Raw genomic sequence first — 14,995 nt, forward strand, 5'->3', positions numbered from 1 at the left:
CTATTTAACTGGCTATTATGAATGATTGAGGACCTAATGAATTTGTCTTCAAAACAGCCTCAGAATTTAAGAAGCATTCTGTAGTCACGAGATGCAGATATTTAGCAAGTCTCAAACTAAATATTTGACAAAGCCAATGAAGTGAACACATCTCAAAACACTGACCCAGGAAGCCATAGTTGGCCCTTTTTAGATTGGGTTAAGGGGTATATGAGTATACTGGCTGATGTTAAGATGGAATATTTTTGGTCAATTTTTTGTGAAAATATAAGATGAAAGAATACTGAATCTATCCATGAGCAATTTATCACAGAAGTAGAAAGTATATCTTTCCTCAAAAGTGCAAGTTAAAGATTGAGGATGAGTGGTTGTTTCTGAACTTCTGCATTTGAGTAGCTCCAAACTCTGCAGGCAAATCTTGAGATCAGCAATAAACACCATTCTCCAACCACTACTTCTCCTGGCATCAGGAAACAGCTATCTTAATCTCTGCATTTTTAATACCTCCAGACTGTGGGTTCTAGACTATAACCCATCCTACAGCATTTGCAAAATTCTAGCTGGAGGGATTATCAACCAACAGCTACTCAAATCTGCCTGGATTATCTTTAAAATAGAAGAGATGAATATTATGAGTACTCAGATGTATGATTGTTTTAAATTACCAGCTGCACATTAAGAAGCAGTAAGGATTAAATTTAAGGCTTCAAGAACCTGTTTGTCCTCAATCTTATCTTTCATTTTTATACAAGTTTTTTTACAAGACAGGATGAATTACATGTATTTATACCCTGATCAAATATGAATTAAAAAAAAAAAAAAAAAGAAGCAAGCTGTTCTGTTCTACACAGATATAGTTGCGAGACAAATGTTTTGACGTTCTAAAAACAACAGTGACATTATCTTAAATATTACACTTAATTTTTCTAATTGCTATATGTTATGACAATGATAATTTGATATATCTAACATGTATTAAGATCTTAACTTACTTTTTGTCTTCTTGAATCATTTATAGTCTAGCTACGTCTTTCAACACACCACTGTTAAGTATCACAGAAAAATTGCAACCAAAAGATTGTGTAAAGTAATTGTTTTATTCCTCCATTATTTTTCTGGATGGATTTAGCTCAAGGGCCTAACAGTATTCTGCTGTTTCTACAGATCCTTAATATAGCTTCAAGGAAACATCTTTAAAAGAATAACTGCAATTTTCCTTAAAAATTAAGCTTTAAATTGATTAGGGTCATCAGCAAGGTCTTCAGATTCCATTCAACTAGAGTTGAATTTCTACTTGTCATTCCAGGAACTTTTTATTCTGTATTTATACTGGAAATGAGAAGAAAAACTTTTACAAATACTTAGTTAATTGTTGGCTGAATTCATCAAGCTTCACATAATTGTACATTAGTCACCTTCACTTCAAAATTTCCAGGATCATAAGCACAGTTCTAGGAGGTCACATACCTTACTCTGGGCCATTCAAGAACTATTTATCAAAAATTTAGATGAAAAATAGTGCTCTTACAGTTCACAGGTGAAAAAGATGAAATAACCTTCTGCAGAAGATTTCCCATGTAACTGTGATATGTTCAGTTTAATAATCTAAAAGGTATGGTAACACAGATTCCCACAGGCTGTGCAGCTAACCCTACTAATGCCCTTACAGCATTCTGACAACTGTAACAGAAAGGCTGGAAGAGTGCCCAAGAAAGGTATCTAGTAGCTAATACAAAGCTTCCCAACAATTCTATAAAAATCAACTTTGCCAAGCAAGAATTCTGTACTTAATGTTGAGGTGCCAAAATATAATCTTACATCACCAAAATGGGTTCTGGAAGAAGCTGAGAGACCATGAACACTCCACCACTTGGAATGGGGTCAGTAACATTGCAGGGGTCTGTGTGTTACAGCCTCCCTGCTTTTTCACCCCTCCAGCTTCCTTGAGTATCCTGTACCTCCACGGTGCTACCAGTGTGCTGGATAAACAGGCAGGAGCAGCCCCATCTCTGTCGGATGCAGCAATGGTAAAGCTCACAAAGAAAACACCCGAGTGCCAAATGAGGCCATCCTTGCTGCTGGAATGGCCCACACCTCCATCTCTTAACCCAGACAAAGCAGACAGACAACTGTGCTTGGAAGCAACCTACTTTGCTTATGCTTATGCCTAAAGCCAAATTTGCCTATTATGAAAATGGAAGGTGACACAGTAACACAAAACAGTTTGAGTCAGTAGAAATGCACGCTGCAGCACTCAATTACAGCTGGGTGAATTAAGGACTGTGTTACAGATTTAATTCCACACACCCCCCCCTTGCTTTGCAAGTCAAGATAGATCTTTCAGTATTAAAAATTTCATTTAAAATTATTTGAAGATTTTATCACTCAGCAACTGAATTAATTTAGCTTGTAATTTTTATCCTTGGAGAAGAACAAGCACAAGTCATTTTGTAGGAGCCTGGTCTTCCTGCTTTGGGGGGACAGAAAGGAACAAGGAATTATCTTTACACCTGTTTTTCCTCCTGTCTAATTTCCCTGCACAACACTAACTCCAGTCACATTTAGGGAGCCCAACCTTATGACTCTTACCAAAGTCAAGCAGAGTCTGTTCTGCACTGTACAGTGCTGAGACACTGATTCCAAATGGTGATTGTTCATTGGTTTTACAAACAGTACTGTCAACCAAAAGGCAGCAATGTTTCACCAACTTTCTCTACCCATTCATATTGTACACCCTTCCCAGGTTAAAGACTGCTGTTTTTTAGCATGCCAAGCCCTCATTTTGATCAAACTTCCTTACAAATACTAGACCCTACAGCCATTTTTGAAAGCACCAGTGATTAAAGTATCAGTATCTTCAAACTGATTCAAATACTGTCATTCCTAAATGCAAACTATTCTTTTTGCATTCTACAGCTGTAAATGCTATCCAATTAGACATCTTCATTTCACAAAATACTTTCCATTGATGAAGAACTCTTGACACACAGAACAGTTGTGCCTCCATTTACATACCTAACTTTATTCAACTTCCCTTTCACAATTCATATTTAGAAAAGGCTATCCAAATGTTTAGATTAAGCCACTAACTCAGCTTCTTTACAGGCTCTTAATTTTTGGAACACAGCATAACAGCATGCCTGATAGTTACAATCTTGTTTCTGTCATAACACATTAAGGGGTCTGATCCCTTGATTTGGATCCACATGCTAGGTTGATTTTATAATAAATAACTTAACAGAAACTTAACAGTGCTCAAACCAGTACTCTTTGAACATTATGTCAGAGTTAACCCTTACCAGAGATATGCAAAAGAAAGAAGTCAGATTTCAGAGACTGTTGGAGAGAATCTCAGCAGTCTGATACAAGACCGGTTCTACCACTCAAAACTACCTGTGATTCATGACTGAACAGACAGGCCAGACTTTCCAAAGGTACCATGGTGTTAATGAAACCATTGGACTGTTTTCAACAGAAGTCATGAATTCTTCTGAATACATCCCCAGGCTTACGAAGTTGGGCATCCAAATATCGAAACACACAAGATTAGAGACCATTTTGGAAAACAGAAATCTGCATTCAGCAGTTGCCTATACAAATAGTCCTCTTGTAAGCATTTAGCTCGTTCTTTGTGGAGCAATGTGGAATATTCCTAACTTCATAAGGGAAAGTTCTGTTCTGTTTCCCATCACTGTGACATAAAAATAGAAAGGTCACAGATTTCACATTTAACAGTACCACAAAAGAAGGCTCTTTCCCTAAAATCTTTACACCATGAAATGACAGAGATGACTTACTGTAAGGTGTTGTATCAGTAGGGTCAGGAGGTGGGAAGTTTTCTGTGAAGTTGACATTACACAAGTCCGTACTACAGCAGCAGAAGCGGTATGTTCCATTCTGAATCAAGGAAGGGGTGGTTGTAACTATACACTCTTCAAAGTGACACTCCTGGGGGTCTCCTATATGAGACCAACAACCTGTAAAAAGAAGCAAATTACAGATTTTTTTTTTTTTTTAAAGTAAGCATAAAATTAATTCTACTGACTGGATAAACACACCTACAGAAATCAAGACATTACCCAATTAAACATTACAGAGTGGGGTAAAAACAGTTACCATAATTTGCTTGTCTGACTTTACTACCACCTTTTAAACCAAAACCTGAAGAACTTCTTTTAGAACTCCCCATAGCCAAGGAGAAGAAAATGTGGGCAGGGATGAAGGCCGACATCAGAGGTGTCCAGCTGCTGCCTTAATATGATAAAACCTGAATTCCTGAGCCTTCTCAGAGGAAGTATGCCATTCCCCATCTCTCTGATACCACAGACCATACCAGTCCACAGTCTAGATGAATTGTGACTGAGTCACTTCCTTAGGCCACAAGACTGCATCTATAGTTTGATGCTTCTTGCATAATTTTCAAAATTCTGCCCTTCCTCATTGTCAACATCACTGGACTTTTCTACAGGATCACAACTTATTGCCTGGTTAATACCAGGCCCTTTGTCCCTGCAGCAACTGTTCCTTCCCAAGTATGGTCTACAGCAGTTAAATGTCATTTATCCACAAATACCTGGAAGGGAAAGAGGCAGCAGTGGGGCAGAGGTGAGCAGTCAGACTGCTCCTTTCAGCAGATTGCCAGATCGAACAGGAATCATGAACTACAACTCCACAGGCCGTTTGTAAATACCAGCTGCATTTTCATTCAGCCTTATACTACATTAACTTGCATCAAAGTAAAAAAGAGCAGAGTTCCTGAGAATGGTAATCAAAACATGTCTCCAGAAACAGCAAGGCCCTTCACCTCTCCTACCTTCAACTCTCCCCACAGAACAGCAATGAATTACAGTACTGATATGTGAACTATAGCTGCAAGTTCCTTTGTAAACAAACATCCAATCAATAGGAATATACACTTTTTACTTAATAAGACACTTACTGTTAAATTTATCATTACATCAATACATATACTGAAATTCAAGCCATCTTCCTCTGGATGTCCTAAGTAACAAGAAATTTGAATGCTTTTCCTTTCAATTGTGCATTGATGTCTTTGGTCTCTTTCAGAAGTCATTAATTTCTAACAAACTTTCTGTTCACATTTAAAATTGTTAAATGGGAAGTTTAAAATTATGCATTTGTACAATGTGCAAGAAGTCTAGTTTTGCAGCTGTGCAGCTTTGTATCAGCTGCCTAGATCAGAAAGAAGTGAAGTAAGTAGCAGAACTACAAAACAAAACTAAAGTGCTACATACCTTGTTTTACAAGATGTATGTCTCCTTCTCGTGTTTTTTCCCAAAGCCCATAGCAGGTACTACCTTTCATGCACAAAATTGTGCCATTCTCCTGGGAGATTCGGCTCTCGCTGATTCCATGGTCCTGCTGATATGGGTCTTTAAATGCACACAGCCGCTCCTCACTCTGTGTAGCTTTAGCCAAAGAAAGAAAAATAATTTTTGTCAGTGATACATTCTTTAAACTGTGCTCCCACAGCCAGAAATAAAAATGAGGTCTATGCTGACGTTTCTTTCACACAGAGGGCAAAAACACCTTGGCAGATGTCAGAAGGTGCATGTGCCAATGTTTGAAGTTCAAAGGTGCAAAATAAAACTTTCATTGCATAGTCTGCCATCATCTGCATCGCTCGTCCTCGACCCTCAGTTACACGACTGTTTGCAGTTTTCTTCAATGACCGCATGTGCTACTTAATTGTTTCCAGATCCTAAACCAAGATGATCTTTTTCAGATTGCCATCCAACCCAGTGCCTACCAAATCCAGAGGGTTTTTTCCACTTTCTGCTATTGACCTATCTCTTTTTTCTCTCAATGTTACTCAGCCTTTGCACTGCTACTTACTGCTTTTTGCTCAGCAGCTGATCGGTTTGAGTTCTTTCACACGACTACACTAATGACCAACCACAACAATACTAACAACAGAGTAAAACTCATATTATTGACCAGCAGCTCTGGGAAACACTGCCTGTAAACAGGAGCAATGCAGCACATAAAGTCTCCCTGCAAAATGCCCAGCAGGAACACCATAAAATGTACAAGAAGAGTTCAAAAATACTCCCTTACTACCTGAAAAAGTTTTTGTGGGTTTTTTTCATTAAGACAAAACCAAAGCCACCCACAAAAAGTATACTGATTTTTACACAATTATTTCATCACCAAACTCCAAAAATGTAGTACCCTAACTCATTAATGTTTTAACTGCCTCTGTCATCTTTTCTCTAGGAAGAGTAAAAACAGTCAAACAACAAATTCTTCAGAAAGACATCAAGTTTAAGACAAATAAATCCTACATTTGTAATGACTCTATTTAGAATATTTTCATTCTTCTGGTACTGATTTTATAAAATGCATGGAAAGCTAGATGTGCACTTAGATACTATTCAGAAGTACAAGTCAGCAAATATCCAATCACAGTAAGAATTTGTACTACATATTTCAACAACTAGATTTCATCCAGTTCTTCAACTCCCATCAAAGCACTGGCAGCAAAAACATGCAAGATGAAGTAGATTGGTCTTTTGGGAAAGACAGATTTTGAACTTAAAGTAAAATTAAAGCATATGTAACTGTAAATTATTAAAGGTACTGTATAAAATATCTCCTCACAGATGATTTATTTATTTGATCATTCTTCAGCACTGGCCCCAAGGAAGCCATGTTTTAGCAAGGCAGACCTACTGCAAAAACATTGCTTCACTGTGTCACCAGTGCGGGTGACTGGGTAAGAAAAAGAAAAACCGGGAGACTTGGATACATGTGTCTCACTTTTAAGGGTGTTACTATTCCTTAAGGAGTCAAAATTTGTAATTCTTTTACGCTGAGACAACTATAAATTGCTGCACTATTCAGGCCAGCATTCTGTCAGTGTTTCCCAGTTTATTCTGTGGCAGCAGTAACTAAAATAGCACAACTTAGCTGATTTTTCTACTGGTCTGGTAGGGCATGTGTGATCAGTTGAGCTTCATGTCGGCTCAGTGGGGGTAAAACTCTCAGTGAAGGAGACAGGAACTTCTTAAGCCAGTGTAATTCAATCACTTACAGCTCCACACTCTCCAAGAACTGGGCTGGCAGTCTGTACTGCTCACCCACCTCTCTGAACTCTGGTCAGTGCACTATTAACACTTTACATCTGGTACTACAGTTTTGCAATGATAAATACATTTATTAGGAAGCAGCGACTTACTTGATATTCAGAAAGTTAGTTGCCTATATTTCATATCCATTTTTTTTTTTAAATCTCCATGAGCAGAGTTAGTCAAGTTACTGAGTACAAAAAGGTCACACATTAACAGCCAGCACATGCTGCCTCCAGCAGAACTTGCCAGTTGCGCGCTGTAGTTTTATTCTCAGAACAGCTGAGTATGCCAGGCGTGAAGCATCTGTCCTGCAGTCTCTGCTCCATGACATGGGACTGGCCAAGAAACAATGTATGAAAGGACAGGACCCCACTGCCATAAGGGAACTGGATCTGACTAACTTTCTGAAAATTCAAAGAATAAAAAACTATCACAGAATTACAGTTTTCAAGACAGAACGGGACAGAAGTATACAGCCTTGTGAAATGGGACGTATCTGCTCTGAGGGACAGTACAAAGCTTTTAAAACCTGTTGCATATGATAGGTGAGTGGGGCTAAGGCCATCCAAGAAGTGGCTGTTTACAAAATACCAAATTGCTGCAAGATAAGCCCTTTCATAACTTGCCTTTACTGTGAAAAATAAATTTATAACAACAGAATTTATGGAACAGTCACACAAATCTGGTTTCCTTATTAAAAGAAAAGTAATTCCAGGAAAGTCCACTTTAATAATACCTCAATAGGTTAAAAAAAAAAAAAAATCTTTTAACCTATGAACTAATTACAAGAAGAAAAAAGACCAAAACAAACCAAAACCTTTACAGTTTGCCTTGGACTCAGAAAACATAACGGTATGTATCATGTCTGTGCTCCACAGACTCAGACAGTTTGTATTGCTTATTTTTCAGGTCTCTCAATCTTTCTATAAAACTCTTAGATCAAGAATAAGAATATGAGAAGATACTCGAAAAAAGAGACGTTGTTAACTGTCATGCTAGATGCTGTCCAACCATACGTGTACTACAGAAAATAAAAGTAAATACCAAAGGCTTTTCTGATTTAAAAAGATTGTACTGCCCTATAAGAATACCTGCAGAGGGGAGGACGGAGCAAGCATGAGAAAATACAACACACAGAACTGGCAACCTGAGTGTCTATCAATTTTCTTGCTAAGTAATAAAAATACAAGTTAACTTGACACAATTTAATGTCAGATGATCTCAGTGGGAAACTTTTCCAACAAAAAATAGTTTACTCATCCAACAACTAGAGTTTTCATGCTGATCACTGCACATTCCTGCTTCGATTATAACTTGGAGAAGCACGGCCCCTGTGGGAGCAGTACCCACTGCAATACTCTGCTGACCCCTGCCCCTTCCCTGATGGCACAGAACATCTGGAAAACAGGGGACATGGAACAAAAGCTACTTTATTTTTCTCTATGGCCTCTTTATGTTCATTGTTGAAGTTGTAATGCCGAAGAAAATTGGGTAGGGCATTCAGATGTACAGAAACCATCTTGAAGAACAAAGGAATAGATGAGCTGCTTCAGTTACTGTACATGACTTCAGTCCATTCCTGCTCTGGGATGTCCTTCTTCCAGACAGTGGAAACTAGTCAGGTTTAAAAGCTTTTAATACTGGAGTACTTCTAGGTCAGGTCTTGAAAGAAGTCTCTACCTAGGTGAACATGCTATATGCCTTAAAACTTGCCCAAAAGAAGTACTACAAAATACTACTACAAAAAACACACAGAAGTTCTGGAGTGCCTCTTTAAAAGTTGACCTATTTCAAGAGAAATCTTACTCTTCAAAGTAAAATACCATTGCTCATTTGGATTTACACATGTTCCACATGGATGACATTGTTTGTCAGTTTTCAGTCATCATGGGAGCCAACAGGTATGCAGGGTTCATTCAGCATTCAGAGCTGAAACAAATCTCCCTGTCCTTTGGGAGCTGTGCACCTGCAACGTTGGAGGGCAGCTACTAACACTCTCTGTAGCAGCTTAGCTGGAAGCAATTCCAAAGCTCCTTCTCCATGCTTGGAGATATTAAAAAACCATCTGGATATGGTCCCAGGCAGCTGGCTCTAGGTGACCTTGCCTCAGCAAGGAGTTGGACAAGATGACCTTCAGAGGTCCCTCTCAACCTCAATGATTCTGCAATTCTTGCATGTCTCCAAGTACTCAGTGTGCAGCAACAGGACACAAAAATTATTTCTCAGCTGGGCTACCTGCTCTTTTTCGTCTCCAAGGCAGGCGAGATGATAGGGTAAGACTACAACTACTGGATTCTCTTGTTTGTCTTCAGCTCATATAGATCCAAACCCAAGGAAATACCTTAATGTTAAGATCTTCATTAAACAACAAGAGCAATTAAAATAAATAACTTATCCTATGAAGATTAAGGCTCCTGAACTGCTCTATTTGATATATCCAGTTCATTTGCTACCTGCTAGAAACATGAAGGGCAAAGTCCCTGCAGACATGTGTGCTCACCAGATACTACAGATCCATAAGCAGTTCACTGTACAACGCCTTAGAGATTTCACAGACCCAGGATGCACCAGCAGTGTATCCTCAAATCAGCAAAATGCAGAAGCCATTTACAGATCAAGCTATGAAGTGTATCTGCCCAGACATGAAATGCCCCAGCATACAAACCCAACCAAGACTTAGCACCAAAGTAAGTGGCAGCACAGGTTTCACAGGACATCTGCTGTATGGCTGAAGTCATCCTTTAAAACCCTGAATTTACCTTTATAAGGCAAATTTCATAATAAACTCTGTTTGTTCATCACATAGAACTCATTAGACATTCAGATCTTTTCTAATTAACCCTTTAATGAAAGAGCATGAGAGATTTTGAAACAAATAAATGGCAACTGAATGCCTACATGTCATACACCACTGAAAAACTTGCTACTGCAGACAACTTTAGGAGCAACAGATAGGCTGACACTGAGGAGGTCAAAAAGTAAAACTTAAACAACAAATTATGAATGATTTATAATGAAATGTCAATTTTCCATTCCTCCTGTATTTGTGTACCAGACAAACTATGTCAAAATAATTCAATAGAACTAATAAAATGAACTCAAGCTTCTGTTCTCTCATCCTGCAGAGATTTCTAACAAAGACAAGAGGGGAAGGCACCATTCCCAGAAGTTCTACCAAGGGAAAAACCAACAAGAGCACAGCAAGCTCTTGAATTCCCCATCATAAACCAGAAAAGAAACCAAACCTCAAAATGAGTTCTGTTGCTCTCCAGTCCCATTTTACACCTCTATTTATACAAAATGCACTTCTGTATAGTTTCAGAAATGAACATGAGTGGCATTAGAATTGAATATGGGTGCTCCAAGCAGTCATCTAAGAAACAGTAGATGTTCTCAGCTTTCCTGCTCGGCTGCCACTACCGGTGAGTCTGATCATCACACGCACTTGTAACAGACTTCACTTGAATCAGATTGCGAAACTTATTGTCCTATTCCAAGAGGAGAACAGATAAACAGACTACATTAAATTACTTTCCTTAAATCACAAAGGAACTGGGAATTGTCCGTAGTTTCCCAAGTCCATCCTGTGGCTCACACTTACTGTCACAGTGCTCTGGGGGCATAGAGTTCATCCCCATGCCACTATACAGCCTCAAGAAAGAGGATCAGGGCTTCAGGAATTTCCTTTTGGCATATGGCTCAGGTTTTTATGTGATTTACCACCTTAGAATTACGCAGTTCTACCATCAACAAAAAAAAATCTGAACATTATCACGGGAAAAATGCTATATAGATATTTTCACTATTTTCTCCCTGTAATCATGCTGCTATTTCCAGCTGCTCAGAAACAGAGAACTGATTCACACTGATAAGGGCTCTTCAGATAATTCTGTCTGTTCACTACAAAAACACCCTCAGATGTTTACTATTTGAATATTTGCCTTTTCTCCCTCACTAAAGGTATTTCTGAACAGCAAAGATCAGAAGAAAATTGTAAGTGCATCAAGTGCATCTACTGTGTCAGAAATGCTGTATGTGGCTAATACCCAATTTATCCATACTAGGATGAGTTTAAACAAATGAATATGTCGCTATTGTTTTTAATATAGTAATTCCTTCACGATCACTGTGTGTTCTAGGAAAACAACTACTGAAAACAATAAAAGAGAAATACCAAAAGTTACAGGAATCCAACTGCAAATCCTTAGAACATGAGTCATGTTTTCACTAATAGCATCGGAAGTCAGCTCCATTAGTCCTTAACTGATGCTTCCTGACCTTGCATCTATTCAATGCAGTACATAGAATTCACATCAAGTGAAAAGTGAGGGGGAAAAGAAGAAAAAAAAAGACTCAAAATGTTAATTGAATGCTACTCCATGGTCTAATCATTGGGATTAAAGACAAATAAATAAACCACTTGCCACTTTATGATTAATGCCAGGCAAAACATTTTTGTGACTCAACAGTCACAAATACAAGAATCTGAGATAAGTCTGAAGACAAACCTGCATGCAATCGACAAGAACAGACCTGCTGGCATCACAGACCACACACAGGGGTACCATGCTGGTAAATTACACCAACTGCCTTTAAGTCCATAGAGGTGACGACTTGAAAAAAAAAGGCAAAAAATTAAGAAGGTTTCCAAGCCTTCGTTTGCCTGTAAAGGGATTTCTTTAAATACAAGCCACCACACATTCAACTGGGAATCTCAGTACGCTGCAACAGATTTATTTTCAAAGATTGGCGTTTTTTCTGTAATTTGTCTTTTCAATTAGTGAGATTTTCATCAGAACAGCCATAGACACAAAACCTGTTTCATTTTGGCCCTGTCAGCTTTCTGTGGAGTTCTTTTATTTGCACAATAGGGGGAAACATCATTGCCCTTGAGACAGGGTTATGAGATAGTTTGCATTATGAAGACACATGCTATTATAAGGAAGGTGTACATCAGGAGGCTCCTTTGAGTGTGTATTTTCAAATACTGATAGCTGAATTCTGGTGTGATGTACAGAGAAACAGAATCTCGAAAAAATCATCATTTAGCAAAAATTCTAATGTTGCTCTTCTTATATTTTTCTCCTCAGAGGCTTTAATTACAAATATTTCTAAATGTGTATCCACTTACATTAAAATATATCATAAGCAGATGTCTTTTGAAGGAAGTCATGCTTCTTCAGACAGACCACCCTCAATACCAACTTAGAGTAGGAGGAAAAAAAGCTAAACTACTGATAATCTTCCATGTATTTACACTTCCAGTATTCTGTTTTGTAGCATTTTTGACCAACTGCACAGCAGGGATCTGCACTGAGTGGTCACAAAAACAAATAAATTGTCTGCCTAAGGATTAGACATGAGGGCATGAAAGTCTAAACCAACCCGAAATGGCCTGGAGACTTTCTGAGCAAGAGGTCAGGAGCAGCCCAGTGTAACACAAAGCCAGGGAATGTTTAGTCGGGCAGGCTGCACAGCCTATTGCTTTACAGCAAACTTCCATATCAGTAGTCCTCCAGACGGGCTCCAAAACACAAGCACTGGACTAATATTTTAAAGACATGAAGATGAAATAATGGAAATTTGCACAAGAGAATACAGCAGAACTTCTAGGAAGGAGGCAGGAAAGTAAAGAAAAATGCTTCAGAAATTTACATCTGTGGTACAGTTAGATATTTTCCTCTCCTCCTAAGAAAAAGAGGGGAAATAAAGACCATCACAATCATTAACTATTTTACAGGACATAATATGTACCTCAAGATATACTGTAAATATATTTTGACAATAAACCCTTTACAGTTTATACTCAGTGTTAAAATCTGGAATAATCTGTTCACAATACTGCATGTCCTTAGCCTTCATTGATGAAAATTATTTTGGTTTTGTCAGCTTTTGATGACTAAGATCACAGTTTCAAATTCTGGCAATTACATAGAACCAAGAAGTGCCAAAAGTGAGAAGTAGTGCCAGAACTAAAATGAATGCTAGTACTGATACTCATTTTGAAGTGATTGACTGCACAGGCAGATGACAAAATAACTTCTGTTCATTACAAGGTCCTTTGCCCTCCAAACAGACTAGAAAATTCAAGTGTCTTTCTTCCGTACATGGATATACGTGATCTTTCCTTCTCCTCAATCTAGCCTTCAAGCAAGTAAATAAATTTGAAATCTGTTTTCTTTCCTTGCTCACTTTCTAACACAGTGTTGTGGGCTGATCAAGGCTACCAGCACTGATGGAGACATCAGCCTTTTCCTGTTTTCTTCAACAGTCCTTGGGTATCTTGGTATTTCAGCTTCATTCTGAAGAATCAGCGGTCTGCTAGCACTAAATAAGTGCAACAGAGCCAGATTACATGGCAGCTGTATCGAGCCATGCTGTGCACCAGGTTCACACTTTGCTTCCCACTCAGGCATTGTTGCCTCAGACTGCTTTGGTACATAGTCTATGGCTTCCACTGGGCCCCACCTAGGACCAGCTGACCCTCCTGGCACAGCCTCACTGCCCCTGGCTACCAACACATGGCCCTCTTGCAGCCTTACATTAGTATTATACACCTCTGCCCAGATGCTTCCACCATACCAGGAATTTCACCAGCTGGAATTAATGTAAATAGAGATGTATGGAGAGGCCAAAAAGTAAATCATCAACTCAAATTCTGTACTGAAGGCCTTGTTCTCCTTTTACCCAAATTTACTCTCAAAGGAAGTGTTGCCTTAGAAGAACCCAGCTTACGCAAGAGAAGCCATGCAGCAAAGAACCAGGATGGCAGAGATTTATTGCTAGCAGCTGACAAATTATGTAGTTCCCAAACACTGCCAGATTTTATGAAAAAATACCTGAGCTTACTGCCAATAAACCGTGTCATTGCCTCATTTCTACAACCTTCTAAATGTTTCTGAGGACCACCAGACCACCTTGCAGTGCAAACCTCACCCGAACCAGACATTACCACAGATGCAAAATTTTATCCATCTAGTATGAGCACAAGACACAGTGGCAAGAAAGCTAGCAACACCTGTGTTTTGGGTCAAAATTCAAGAATGTCAAGTGAATTTGAACAGTTAATACTGCTTTACATCAAGAGGCTGAGCATTTTTCAGCTGATAGGGGAAGAGATTTGAGCTGAATCTGTAATAAGGATATTGACTCAGCCAGGGTCAGAGAAGGACAAACTGCAGAATTAAACCCAAGTGTCCTGAAGTCTCAACTATGGCCATAACAAGTTGACCTCTGACTACCTTTACTGGGGCCACTAATCAGAGCTTCTCCCACCTTACAGTATCTCCTCCACAATGTATACAACTAAACAAGAAAAAGAACTACCTCTCACAGTGATTCGGCATTTTCCTTAACATTGTTGTACAGCTGTGTTCAGCAGGTACACAGTTAGGACATTTCTTTTTATTACATAAATCTGTCTAGTTGAGCAGGTTTCTTACTCCCATCTACGTCCCCCTCTGCTAAACTCCCACTGATTTTTAACAAGACAGAATTAAAACAAAAGGCACATAACAAAAAGGTAGTGGAAAAAGGTTATCAATCTGACCAATATGAAATTCCTAAATATATCACCTGCTAGCTGCAAAAAAAAAACCCTCTGGTATGTTAAAAAAAACTGTAACAGTATCTTAGTTCAGTGATTACACAGGACTGATGACATTTTATCACAGAACTTGGCACTTAAGAAACAGTTAAAGGCTTTACAGCAAGAGACTGCAGCAGGTTTCTTGGTGTTGTAAAAATAGTAAAATGTCATGGCATTTTAGCATTCACTTTGTTAAGCTTTAAAATACTCATCTTTGTCATCAGACTTCTTAGGGCCATTTTCAAAAACTTCGCATTTCATATTAAAGCAAAATCCAGTCAGTGTGCTCTACATGGAAACGCAAGGGTCCAAGCAC

The 14,995-nt window shown here is 38.6% G+C and overlaps 1 protein-coding gene across 2 annotated transcripts in view; it reads right to left on the reverse strand.

The window, feature by feature from the left end:
• BMPR2 (bone morphogenetic protein receptor type 2) overlaps nucleotides 1–14,995 on the reverse strand; it is a 108,863-nt gene that overhangs the window by 49,927 nt on the left and 43,941 nt on the right. For both annotated transcript variants that reach the window (XM_042041394.1, XM_042041395.1), the window contains exons 2-3: nucleotides 5,256–5,429; nucleotides 3,798–3,977 (exon numbers count right to left, since the gene is read on the reverse strand). In XM_042041394.1, the coding sequence (XP_041897328.1) occupies nucleotides 3,798–3,977; nucleotides 5,256–5,429 (354 nt within the window). The remainder of the gene's footprint in view (nucleotides 1–3,797; nucleotides 3,978–5,255; nucleotides 5,430–14,995) is intronic.

Source organism: Corvus kubaryi, unplaced genomic scaffold, assembly GCF_017639235.1.
Source record: "Corvus kubaryi isolate FWS band 111438036 unplaced genomic scaffold, C.kubaryi_AGA036_p1.0 37396, whole genome shotgun sequence".
NCBI classification, from domain to species: domain Eukaryota; kingdom Metazoa; phylum Chordata; class Aves; order Passeriformes; family Corvidae; genus Corvus; species Corvus kubaryi.